Source organism: Narcine bancroftii, chromosome 1 (assembly GCF_036971445.1).
Source record: "Narcine bancroftii isolate sNarBan1 chromosome 1, sNarBan1.hap1, whole genome shotgun sequence".
Lineage (NCBI taxonomy): Eukaryota > Metazoa > Chordata > Chondrichthyes > Torpediniformes > Narcinidae > Narcine > Narcine bancroftii.
The window spans coordinates 224,082,982-224,096,266 of NC_091469.1; the positions used below are offsets into that span (position 1 = coordinate 224,082,982).

General features: G+C 39.4%; 1 protein-coding gene across 6 annotated transcripts in view; it reads right to left on the reverse strand.

Annotated features, from left to right (window-relative positions):
* Positions 1–13,285, reverse strand: part of pcsk1 (proprotein convertase subtilisin/kexin type 1) — a 220,175-nt gene that overhangs the window by 56,979 nt on the left and 149,911 nt on the right. For all 6 annotated transcript variants that reach the window (XM_069892155.1, XM_069892147.1, XM_069892163.1 and 3 more), the window contains 2 exons: positions 5,033–5,137; positions 2,893–3,015 (listed from right to left, as the gene is read on the reverse strand). In XM_069892155.1, coding sequence (XP_069748256.1) covers positions 2,893–3,015; positions 5,033–5,137 — 228 coding nt within the window. The remainder of the gene's footprint in view (positions 1–2,892; positions 3,016–5,032; positions 5,138–13,285) is intronic.

Here is a 13,285-nt window from a genome sequence, read left to right on the forward strand (position 1 = left end):
GTACTATCTAGACTACAGGAGGCAGGCCTTACCGTGAATGGAAACAAGTGCCAGTTCGGTGTGTCAGAAATGGACTTCATGGGACACAGACTTACACGAGAAGGACTAAACCCTGCAGAGGCCAAGGTGAAAGCTATTGCAGAGGCACGTGCACCTCAGAACGCAACAGAGGTGAGGAGTTTCCTGGGATTAGTCAATTTTTGTGCAAAGTTCATTCCTAATCTCGCTACAATGGCAGAACCACTAAGGAAACTAAACAGGAAAGGTGTACCTTTTCATTTTGGATCTGAGCAGAAGAAAGCGTTCACAGCGCTGAAGCAAAGCCTGACAGATGCAAAAACTCTTGGATATTACGATCCGGCGGCATCAACCAAAGTCATAGTGGATGCCAGCCCGGTTGGTTTAGGAGCCGTGTTGGTCCAGATGCATGATGGAGGACCAAGAATCATTGCCTATGCCAGCAGATCGTTATCAGATGTGGAAAGAAGATACTCTCAGACAGAGAAAGAAGCACTAGGACTTGTATGGGCCTGTGAGAGGTTCCATGCATATTTATACGGCATTGAATTTGAACTCATCACAGATCATAAGCCATTAGAGGTGATCTATGTACCTAGATCCAAACCATGTGCCAGAATAGAGAGATGGGTTCTCAGACTACAACCCTACAAATATAAAGTAATCCACATTGCAGGGAAAGCAAACATTGCTGATCCGCTGTCCAGATTTGTGAAGGATGGAGGTCCACAATCCAAGTCAGAATTGGGAACAGAAACAGAGAGCTTTGTACGCTTCATAGCTATTCAGGCGACACCGAAAGCTGTGACTACGAAGGAAGTCGAGAGAGAATCCGAACGTGATCCAGAACTCATGGAAGTAAGAGAATGCATACAGAGTGGACAATGGGACAAGTGTACTCACAAGGCTTACATTCCCATTAGAGACGAACTTTGTTGCATCGGACAGTGTGTATTAAGAGGTCGCAGATTGGTGATTCCGCAAAGATTGAGACCGAAGATCGTATCCTTAGCGCATGAAGGACACCTAGGTATTGTTGGTACCAAGAAAAACCTCAGGACCAAGGTATGGTGGCCAAGTTGTGATAAAGACGCCGAGAAATTTGTTAAAACTTGTCACGGATGTCAAATCACAAGTAGGAGTAATCCGCCAGAACCGATCCGGAGTACGCAACTTCCAACAGGACCATGGATCGACGTAGCTGTTGATTTTCTTGGACCTTTACCGACGGGTGAATCAATTATGGTAGTGATAGATTACTACAGCAGATACAATGAGTACGTGGTGTTGAAGTCCACAACCACTGAAAAAACAATACAAGCATTAGCAGAGATATTCGCAAGATATGGATTACCTGTTACATTATACTCTGACAATGGTCCACAGTTCATTTCAGAGACATTTGCAGAATACATGAGGACCGCAGGTATCCACCATCATAAAGTAACTCTGAAATGGCCGCAAGCCAATGGAGAAATCAGTCCATTGAAAAACGATTGAGGATTGCACACGCAGAAGGACAAAATTGGCGAGAAGCATTGCTATCTTATGTGGCTGTCTATCGAGCAACGCCTCATGCAACCACTGGAAAAAGTCCTGCAGAAGCATTTTTTGGGAGAAAAATCCGCACAAAAATGCCAGAAATAAAGAAAATCTGAGACGACCAGGAGATGAGGGACCACGATGCTGAAAAGAAAGGTGCAGCAAAGCTGTACACAGATTCAAAACGTGGAGCCAAGTACTCAGACATCATGTCAGGAGATAATGTTCTAGTGAGGCATGAAACTGGCGGTAAGCTAGACACACCTTATTACCATCAACCCTATACTGTTGTATCCAGAAGTGGCAGTATGGTGACAGTCAAGTCTCCGACTGGAGTCCTGTATAAGAGAAATGTATCAAGTGTAAAAAGGTACCAGTCCAGAGATACATCGAACGAAGAGGTTGAAAGGCCAATACGAGATGCTGAAACTGAGAGACCTGATGATGTTCCAGAGGCAGTTACCAGCACTCCTGATGAAGTGACTAGAGCGCCAGAAACACCCGAAGCCGTGGTGAGCAGTATTTCCGACACCGAGAGTGAACAACCGAGAAGCGACGACAATATCGCAGGCAGGCCGAAACGAAACTGGAAAGTGCCCAAACGATACGAAGACTTTGTGCCATAGTTTTAATAAGAACTTTGGGACAGTATTTAATCTTATATCATAAAGTGCATGTATGAGTGCTGTAGGAAGTAAATTTTATGTAGTTGAGTTATAGTATTACCATTAGTTACGATGTTTGTATGTTTCCGAGGGATAGTGATAAGTGAAGGTAAAGTTTATTTCTGATTAAAGGAGGGATGTCATGATAATGAATATGTATGAGATGTACCGGAAGTCACGTGGTATGAGAGGGAGATAAGAACACAAGCAGGAGAACAAAGGAAACCGGAGAATAAAAAGACACTAAGAAGTTTACCTGATAAACTTGTGTTTAATGTTTTATTAACTTCACATTTCAGGCCACAAATGTGACAATATCTATCTGCAGTACTACCTCAAGAAGGCAGCCAATATCATAGAGGACCCCCATCACCCTGGTCACAGCCTCTTCTTATTGCTACCTTAGAGTAGAAGGCACAGAATCCTGAAGACCAGAAACTTTAAATTCAAGAACAGTTTCTTACAAATGATTATCATCCACTGTTGAGCATGTCAACCCAACAAACATTCATTGGAATTGAGCTGCTATTCAATCTTTTAAATAGACAAAAACCATACATGATGTCTCTGGTCTCTCGTGGAGCCAAATAAAGGGTTGAGTCTCCAAGCTAAACTGAAGGCAGTTATTTATCTTACATATATTATTAATACTAATTAAAGCACTTACAAGATACCATTGCTGATTCCACATGGGATCTCTGAACAATTTCTCTGCGCTGCAGTCTGCACAATCCCTTGGTGGAGAGCGCTTACTTCTTTGCTTTTCATACTGCTGTTCTGCCCAAGATACCTATAGTTAAGTCGCACACAGAAAGAGAAGACGGGTGTCACTGGATGATAACGTTATTTGCTTTATTATTCACAAACACTGATCGATAAGTGAACCTTGGCAATTCTCTTTTGTTTTAAATGTCCTCCTTCATTGTTATTCATATGCTGATGGCAGAAACACGTGCGGTGAACTTCCACAGAAATGATTCCGTCCACTGCCATAACTTGGTGTGGATGCTACTCTTCATGATTTCTTCTACATTGAAATAAACAGCATTTGATTTCAATGTTTAAACCTATATGAATCAGGGATTCAAAGCCCCACCAACAATTAATTAAAAACCTCTCAAGATACTTTGTTTTTTTTAAATTGCCTCCTTCAGTTTTACCTCTGATTTTATTGTTAAGCTTCATAAATTAAAAGAAGTGTGCAATATACAAGTGTGCTGGAAAAAAATCAGTAGGTCACACAGAATCCATAGGAAGTTAAGGGTGACCAATTTCTCAGACATGGCCACTTCATGAGGCATTTTTTTTTAATCTAATTGATTTGGCTACAGCATCAAAGAATTTCTCTTTGTGTTAACAACCTATAACGCATCCATGTTTCTTATGTGACAGGTTATATTATATATATGTTTTTTAAAAGAGATAGATTGTGGGGGGTTTAGGATGTAGGTCAATTTACAAACAGAAACACCACAAAAGAGATCTCATTTAAAATACAAGAGCTTTGGTGAAAGTGAGATATTGAGCACTGCCTTTGCAAAGACAATAAAACTATTTTGGATGAAATTTTAAAAAGTAGGTGCAAATAAACACTCCAGGCTCAAAGTGCTGATAAGATCTTTCAAGGATTGGGTTAGCCCTGCAAGAAGTTCTGGTTTTTACAAGCAGAGAGAGAGGGGGGAAAACAAACAGGTTTAGAGAGAGAGAGAGAGAGAGAGAGAGACAGAGAGAGAGAGAGACAGAGAGAGAGAGACAGAGAGAGAGAAAGAGAGAGAGAACTGAATTCTGCAGTTGCTTTTTGAGGGTTGTTAAATCCCCATTTTGAAGACAGGTTGTGAGTTGTGAGTTCAGCCTGTTGAAAACTCTTGTAGTCTATACAAGAGGAAATGGCTGACTAGAGTGTTTCACCTGAAATAAGGGAAACAAGAGGAACTCAGTGGTGACCTGGAAGAAGAGATTATCCTTTGGAAAACCCATGATGGGTCAAGTTTCTTCGGCATGACACTGAAGTGACTGATTGGAGGCAATAAGTTTGTGTGTGTCCAAAGAGCAACAAATTTCTCTCCAAAAACAACTAGAATCTTGCAGAGCAGTAACCATTTACCTTTAAGCACTAGAGCCTGCTGTTAAATTCTGCACACAGTATAAGAATAGCCTGATACTGGTGAACTTGGAGGAGTGAGAGTGAGATTGGACTGTAAGTCAAAGAACTTTCTTGAACATATACAGATTACATACACGTGCACTTAGAATTAGAAGAGGGTTAAGTTAATATTAACAAGTTAAAGTTTGATCCTGCTTTCATGTTTAAAGAAAATTAAAAGTAACTGTTGTTTAAGTAACCATCTGTCTTGGTGAATTTCTATTGCTGCTGGGTTTTGGGGTCCTCTGGGCTCATAACATTTTTAAATAAGACTCAATGTTGAGAAGTGGGGTGGGGCTGACTTAACCACATGACTCAACTTGATCTTTTACTGACTATTTATCTATACAAATGCACTTCCTTTAGGACATTTTTTTTCTGGTTAGAAATAACTGACTTTAATTTCATTGGACACAGAATCAGATATGTTATATATGAATGGTTAATCAACCCCAGAAGATTCCCACCCAAGTGGAAAAAAAAATTAACATTATGAATTTTTCAAAAGGTAAATATAAGACTAGATCATATAATTAAAATTTGATGTTACTAAATCATACAAGATTGTTTGTGAACTCCGTATTGGTCATCTATATTTCCATGCAACTATGAAAACAAAGAATCTGTTATGTCCCATTTTAATATTTTAAGAAAACCATTATACCCGTTCATCTTCTGATAATCGTTTTGTAATATGGTCAGCATTCCTTCGGGATCTTCTGGGATGAATCTTGTGTCGAAGTAAATAGTGATTTTGAAGTTCTCCAATCTGAGAAGTTAAAGATGGAAGAGAATGATTAACATACATTGTATCACAACAAAATTCTTCACAAGCTCTGACCTCCTGTCCATTGAATACCGTATGTGAAGTGCCACCCCACATAGGCAGCCACCATCAAAAAGGACTCACATCACTCTGGTCACAACCTCTTCTCACTGCTACGTTAGGGCAGAAGATACAAAACCTGAAGACTAGCACTTTTGGGTTCATCAGAGAGACTGGACACAGACCAGGTGATCATTTCGGCTCTGTCCAACATAATCAACATTTCGGCCAGAGCCCTTCATCAGGGTTTACCTCCTGTGGATGCTGTGGGACCGGCCGAGTTTCTCCAGTACTTTTGTGTATACTATCATAATGGTTTTTGTGTTTTTTTTTGCAAAGTACCTGGTCAGCTGCAATAAGAATTACGGTGCATAAGTGCACGGTCATTAGCATGGAATTTCATTCATTAAGTTTTCTTTCTGTATTTACTGCTGATCTTTATAAATTCAGGTTTGTGTATTTGGATTGAAAATCTGATAAAGTCATTCTTTTATTTAGGAAGGGAAGAACCTAATAATTATATTTGGTATTTCACTGAAGACTCTCAAAAATGACTACAGCTGTACTGTGGAGAGCATTCCAGCTGGTTGCATCACTGTCTGGTACAGAGGTGCCAATGCTGGGGACAATAAAAGGCTCCAAAGGGTTGTTAAATTGGCCAACAACATCACTGGCACCAGAGCTCACTCTATAGAGGACATGTACGAGAGGTGGTGTCTTAAGAAAGCAGCCTCTGTCACCAAGGACCTCCACCAACCAAGCCATGCCCTCTTCACTCTGCTACTATTAGCAATAGAACCATTGGCAGAACTGATAAGAGCAGAAAATAAAATAAAAGGGATAAAAATAAAGCAGAAGGAGTATAAAACCAGTTTATTTGCAGATGACATCATAGTATACTTAACAGAACCAGAAATATCAATAAAAGAACTGCATAATAAATTGAAGGAATATGGAGAAATATCAGGGTACAAGATCAACACAAATAAAAGTGAAGCAATGCCAATGAATAATGTGCATTATACAAAATTTAAAAAGAATCACCATTTAAATGGCAAACACAAGCAATCCGATGCCTAAGTATTAGATTAGATAATAATTTAAGCCACCTGTACAAATTAAATTATCAGCCATTAATGAAGAAATTACAGGAAGACTTAGAACATTGGAAAGAATTACCACTAACTTTGATAGGGAGGGTAAATTGCATTAAAATGAATGTCTTCCCAAGGATACAATACTTATTTCAATTGTTACGAATTCCCTTAACAGAGAAATTCTTCAATGAACTAAAGAGAATAATAAGGAAATTCTTATGGAAAGGGGGGACCCCGAGGATAGTGTTAGATAAATTAACAGAGTGGTACAAACAAGGTGGTTTGCAGTTATCAAACTTTAAAATTATTATAGAGCAGCATAATTATGGTATTTATCAGATTTTTATCAGACAAGGGAAAAACCAGATTGGACTAAGATAGAGCTCGATAGAGCTAGGAGAGAAGATACTGGAACATATACTTTATAAGTTGGATGAAAAGCTGGTGCAATATAAAAGCTCACCAGTACTGCATCATTTACTCAGTATATGGAAGAAGATTCACGTAGAAAGGAAAAAAAACAAATTATCAACTACCAAAATTATTATTGACACAAAATCAACTAATCCCTTTTACAATAGATAACCTTTCCTTTAGAGAATGGGAGAGAAAAGGAATTAAAAGAATAGAAAATGGTTTTTTTGGAAATAATTTATTAACATTTGAACAAATGAAGTACAAATATGGAATAACTCATGGTACAATGTTTGCATATCATCAACTGAAAGCCTACTTAAAGGATAAATTGGGAAGCAGACTGAGATTACCAGAAGGAAGCAGCTTTGAATATGTGATTACAGAAACAATGATAATAAAAAGATTTATAACAAACATGTACATCAAGCTGCAAGAGAAGGAAAATGATGAAATAAGCTGTAAACCCAAACAAAAATGGGAAAAAGATTTAAACATAAAGATAAAAAATGAAATATGGGGAAAGTTATGCTCTGGAACTATGAAGAATATAATAAACACAAGGTTACGCATGATACAGTATAATTGGTTACACACGTTATACATCACGCCCCAAAAGTTATAAAAAAGGATCCAACATTATCAGATAGATGTTTTCGCTGTAAGAATGAAATGGGAACAACAGTACATGGAATTTGGGCATGTGAGAAAGTGAAAAAGTTTTGGGAAGATCTAAATCAGGTATTAAATAAAATCACAAAAAGCAACATACCAAAAAATCCAGAGATCTTTCTTCTAAGTAATATAAGAAGTAAAGAATTAGGCCTCAAACTGGATGAAATACAAAAAAAGATTTATTATGATAGCCTTAGCTGTAGCAAAAAAATATATAATGTCAACTTGGAAATCAGAAGAGAGCCTGAGAGTACAGCAATGGTACATGGAAATGAATAAATGCATTCCATTGGAAAAAATAACACATAATTAAAAAAATAAAGTCACATTACTTGAACAAATTTGGGAACCTTACATGGAACACAACAGAGAGGGCCTACCGCGGACCTCCACCCCCTAAAATGACAGAATGAGAAGACGAATTGAACTGACCCAGTGTGTAAAAGTAGATGACATAATGTTCTTGTTTATTTTCATTGTGTGATGACATTGTTTAATGGTTTTATTGTATTGTATATGTTGAACGTTTAATGGGTTTGGAGGGGGGTGGGAAGGGGGGAGGGAAGGTAGGGGGGAAAAATGGGAGAAAATGCCACTATGTATATTTAAGAGGGAAATATTGGTGTGCATTTTGATTGATATGGTTCACAGTGAGAAAAATATATTTTTTTAAAAAGAATAAGAACGAAATGAGCATTCAGCTGCACAACCACAGCTTCTTTGCAGCTGCCATCAGACTCCTGAATGTTCAATGAACCCCAGACATTGCCTTACTTTGACTTGTTCTTGCATTATTTTTTATTTATTTTGTAAGGTGGCTCATATAAATGTTTGCACTGTGAACCTGCCACAAAACAACAAATTTCATGACATTCTGATTGTGAGGTATATAAGGAAAGCGGTGATTTTTAATAAGCTGACACATAAGAAGCAAGGAAGAGGTGGAAGAGTAAGGGAACAGGGACATGATGGTGTTTGCTGACAAACAGGAAATCAAGATCTTTATCAAACTTATTGGGAGGTTTTTATGAACACTGCAGTGGCAGGGGAAAAAGACATTCTAGGAGTAAGCAGGGAATTCGGATATTTCTACTCGGCCTCACCTAGATTCAGTAATGCAAATAGTTTAATATCTAGATCTGACCAGGAAGGATGAATTCAGTTCTGATGAATGGTCTTTGATGTGAAATGTTAATATGGTTTCTTTTTCCATAGATTCTATCTGACCTGCTGGGTGATTCTAAAATTATTTTAGATTTCCAGCATCCGTAACTTTTTGATTTTTTTTTTATGGCTATCCTCATGACATTATATCCTATTCATTTTTCCTTCTGCAGATTTCCTGTATCTAGATACCACTGACCACCTGGGTCAAAATTGTAATTCAAAGATTCTGTCTGTCTATTCATTAACACATGCCATTGTTCTCAGTCATAGGGCTCTTCTCCCCTCCTTGTGCATCCATAAAATACAGAACCTAAGACCCACGACTGTTATAGCCAGGCATAATTCCAATGCTATCTACAAGTTTGCTGATGGCACCACACTTGTTGGCAGAATCACAAACAACATTGAAGAAGTGTTCAGGAGGGAGATAGATCAGCTCTTTGAGTGGTGTCACATCAACAAGCTGACACTCAACGTTAGCAAAACTAAGGAGATGATTGTGGACTCCAGGAGGGAGTCAGGGAACAGGATACAGTCCTCACTGAGGGATCAGTAGTGGAGAGGGTCAAGAACATTTCTGAGTGTCAACATCTCTGAGGATCTGGCCTTGAGTCTCTATATTGATGAAAGTGCGAGGTGTTGCATTTTGGAAGGACAAACCAAGGTTGGACATACATAGTAAATGGTAGGGCACTGAGGAGTGTGGAGGAAAAAAGGATCTGGGAATACAGATACATAATTCCCTGAAAGTGGCATCGCAGGTGGACAGGGTGTGAAGAAAGCTTATGGCTTCTTGGCCTTCATAAATCAAAGTATTGTGTATAGGAGTAGGGATGTCATGGTAAAGTTGTATAAGATATTGGTGAGGCCAAATTTCGAGTATTGTGTGCAGTTTTGGTTGTCAAACTACAGGAAGGACATCAATAAGGTTGAGAGAATGTTTACTAGGATGTTGCCAGGTCTTCAGGAGTTGAGTTAAAGGGAAAGATTAAATAGGTTAGGACTTTATTCCTTGGTGTGTAGAAGAATGAGGGGAAATTTAATAAAGGTTTACAAAATTATGAGGGGCATAGAAAGAGTAAATGTGAGTAGGCTCTTTCCACTTAGATCAGGAGAGATAAATTGAAGAGGATATGACTTTATTGTGAAAGGGGAAAGGTTCAGAGGGAACTTCTTCACTCAGAGAGTGATGGGAGTGCAGAATGAGCTGCCATCTGACATGGTAAGTACAGGTTAACACTTACGTTTTAAGAATAAATTGAATAGATACATGGATGGGAGAGGTCTGGAGGTCAGTTGGACTAGTGGAATGATGTTTCGACAGACTAAAAGGATCGAATGGACTGTTTTCTGTGCTGTAATGTTCTATCGTTGTAAGATACTGAAGACACTGAACAATGCCTTCCTATTTGCCTGACTGGCTAAGCTAATGCATCATTTCCATCAAAAAACTATTGATGAGCATGTTACACAAAACCTCTTGTGTTTCTGTGTGTCACTAGATTCCCTGCCTTCCCTCCCACTGTGGCACCACTCTAGTTCTTCCCAGCTGCTGGTTGTGCCAGAACATTAATAATCATGCCCACAACACCCCAGTCTTTGTGACAGATTTAGGTGCTTCTTTAAGTCTTTAACATCCCAAAGTTCCATTCCCGATATTAAATGGAAGGACGAAGTTGACTCCTTCTTAGAAGATGTCCCTCACTCTGAGGGTATAACCATCCAAACCCATCTGCCCAGAAAGATCCTTGTGCTTTCAATCGGTAAACGTCACATGAAGAATGAGCAAAGGCAGATGGGAAGCAGAGTTGGAGGGCTCAGGGATTTCCAACTCCATTCAGCTGCATACAGATACGACACTTCAGGGTTGGCAATCTGTAGCACTACGGCAAATAATATAGAATATACAGGCAGATATCTCACTTGCATTGTTTACCCTTACAGAGAGAATGAGGAAAGCTGTGCCTCCCATGGCTGAAAGGATGTCACTACCCTTCATCCGTGGAGACTGTGACCATCTGGATGGACCATGAAACACAATGTGTGCAAATTCTCATTGAGCGCTTGTGCAGCATGAATGCCATTTTGAGAGGGCTCCCCTCACACCTCAGCTGCACAGTGTCCTATGTGACAGATTATGTTATATTTTATATTGAATATAGATAGGTTTTTTGGGAGATAAATTGTGGCAAGTTTTTTTAGTTAGGTCACACACAGATACAAACACTTCAAAACAGATCTCATTTAAAATACCAGAGCTCTGCTCAAGCCAGACAGTGTAAGCTTTGCAAAACTATGAAGAATGCCTATAAGGACTTCATAAGTAGATGTCAATTGGACATGCTGTGGAGTAAAGCAACAGATTGTTTTGGAAAGCAACAGATGAATGAACTCAGAAGATTGGGTCCGGTGCCACAGTCTGAGTGCAGTTTGCTGTTCTAAGAGGATCATGTAGTTTTCTCTGAGAGAGGGAGAGAGAGAGAGAGAGAGAGAGAGAGAGAGAGAGAGAGAGAGAGAGAGAGAGAGAGAGAGAGAGAAAATTCAGTGCTACAGTTCAGCAGTAGCAGCTGGGACTGGAACAGGACAAGCTGGCAAGCTTGTGGAAAACCCCATTTTGAAGATGGGTTGTGAGTTCTTAGTTCAGCCTGGTTAAAGCCCTTGTGGTCCATACAAGAGGAGAGGACTGGCTGCATAATGTTTCACTTGTAATAAGGGAAACAAAAAGGAACTCTGCGGTTACCTGAAAGAAAGAAGTTATCATCTGGAAAACCCTGATGGGGCAAGTTTCTTCAGCAAGACACTGAAATGGCTGATCTAAAGGGATCAGTTGTGGATATCCAATGAGCAACAAATCTCTCTCTGAAAACTGACAAGAACTTCCTGAGTGATAACCATTTACCTTTCAAGCATCTAAGCCTGGTGGAATTCATTAATGTTAAATTTTGTACACAGTATAATAATTGCCTGATACTGGTGAACTTGGAGGAGTGAGAAGTGAGATTGGAGTGTGCATCAAAGAACTTTTTTTGAACTTATATACACATTTCATACACATGTGGTGAGAATTAGAAGCGGGTTAAGTTAATAGTAATAAGTTAAAGTTTAAATGTTTAAAGTTTTCATGTTTAAAGATAACCATTTGTCTTGGTGAATTTCTATTGCTGCTGGGTTTTGGGGTCCTCTGGGCCCGTAACACCTACTAATCTGCACAACAGTTATCAGTATCTCAGTTCTAGTGTAGAAGGGCCAGGAATAAAAGGCTGACAAAAGGGGGTCTTAAAAGTGGGGGCTCTCCTCAAACACATCTTACCCTCCGCTCACTCCCTTATTCAGTCGCTCGCATCCTGTCTTGCATGTCCCCTGCAGTTGCAGCTGGAAAAGCGTGAGATGAGGCCTCCAAAACCTACAGGACAAAAGCACCTCAGACAGTGATCTCATCTATCTTTGTCAGTGCTGAAATCAAACACAGTGCGGGATTCTATACAGAGGAGCCTGAACGAGGGTACACAATGGTGCAGTGTTGCATTCCTGTTATTTTGACCCGCATAAATGTTTATTGGCTCTGCTAGTTTTATGTACTTTTGGTTAACAGCTGGCAACTGGCCTTTCAACAAGTGAGTCATGAATTTATGCCAATGAAGGGGGCTGTGGAAGGAGAGCATGGCTGTACAGAGGACTGGTTTGTGTTGGAGAAAGTGGTGAAGGTAAAAAAAAAAGGATTTCTGATGAATAGAGGATATCGAAGACATCATGGGGATCAATGTTCACTTCCCCGCATTGTTTAATTCAGCTTCTGCCTCTCTGGCTTGTGCTTCCTGGAGATCTGAATGCTGCTGGAGACGTTGATCCTCGGGCATTGACACCTCTGCTTGTTGAGTGACTTTAGTTGCATTCCCTCTGGAAACAAGTCGCTGTCCACCTCATTTAAAATGTTACTCACTCCCTTTGAACAGCCAAGTGATAAGACTGCTTCAAATTCTTAATTGCTGCAAATTAAAGGCAGTTGATCATAACTCCTATGCTCATTTGCATCAAACCCTTTGGTGGCACAGACAAGCCCCACTTTTTAATGTCTTAGAATGATTTCCCCTTGATCTCCACTCCTGGATAACCTGGGAATCCATTATTACTGCATGTATATAATCACTAATTTCCTACACTTGGAGGAAAATAATCAAAGTTGCAAACTTGAATGGCCTAATTGTTCTTTTTTAGACCATTTCGGCCCATTATCCCATGCCAACCAATTTGGTCCTCAAACCACGTCATTAGAAATTTCTCCATATCTGATATAGGTCCCTCTCGCATTTTCGTTAGCCTTGTAGCTTTCAGTGAAGCCGATCCTTTAACATCTTGGAGAATTTTTTTCTTTGTTTTTGAGGATCGTCGTGATTGTCGAGTACGACCTGCCTAAATCACAAGCAACAACATTCACTGTTTTTCCACCTTTGTCGTTTAATAATCTTTTTCACTTCCAAATCAATACTTTTCCTTTGCCTCTTGCTGCTGCTGTTATCACCAGCGCTGGTTTTGCTGCCTTTGGGAGCCATGATGCACTTCACGGTATTATTTTCGAGTGATATTTAAACAGAGAACACTACAAAACTCAAGAGATTTGCGATACGTGAGATTGGATGCTGTTACCTACAAGTCAAAGCACACACTGTTATATGATAAACTTTTTATTTGTAAGTAAGGAAAGTTCTCATTAAAATAACAATAGAAAGTAAATCAGTAC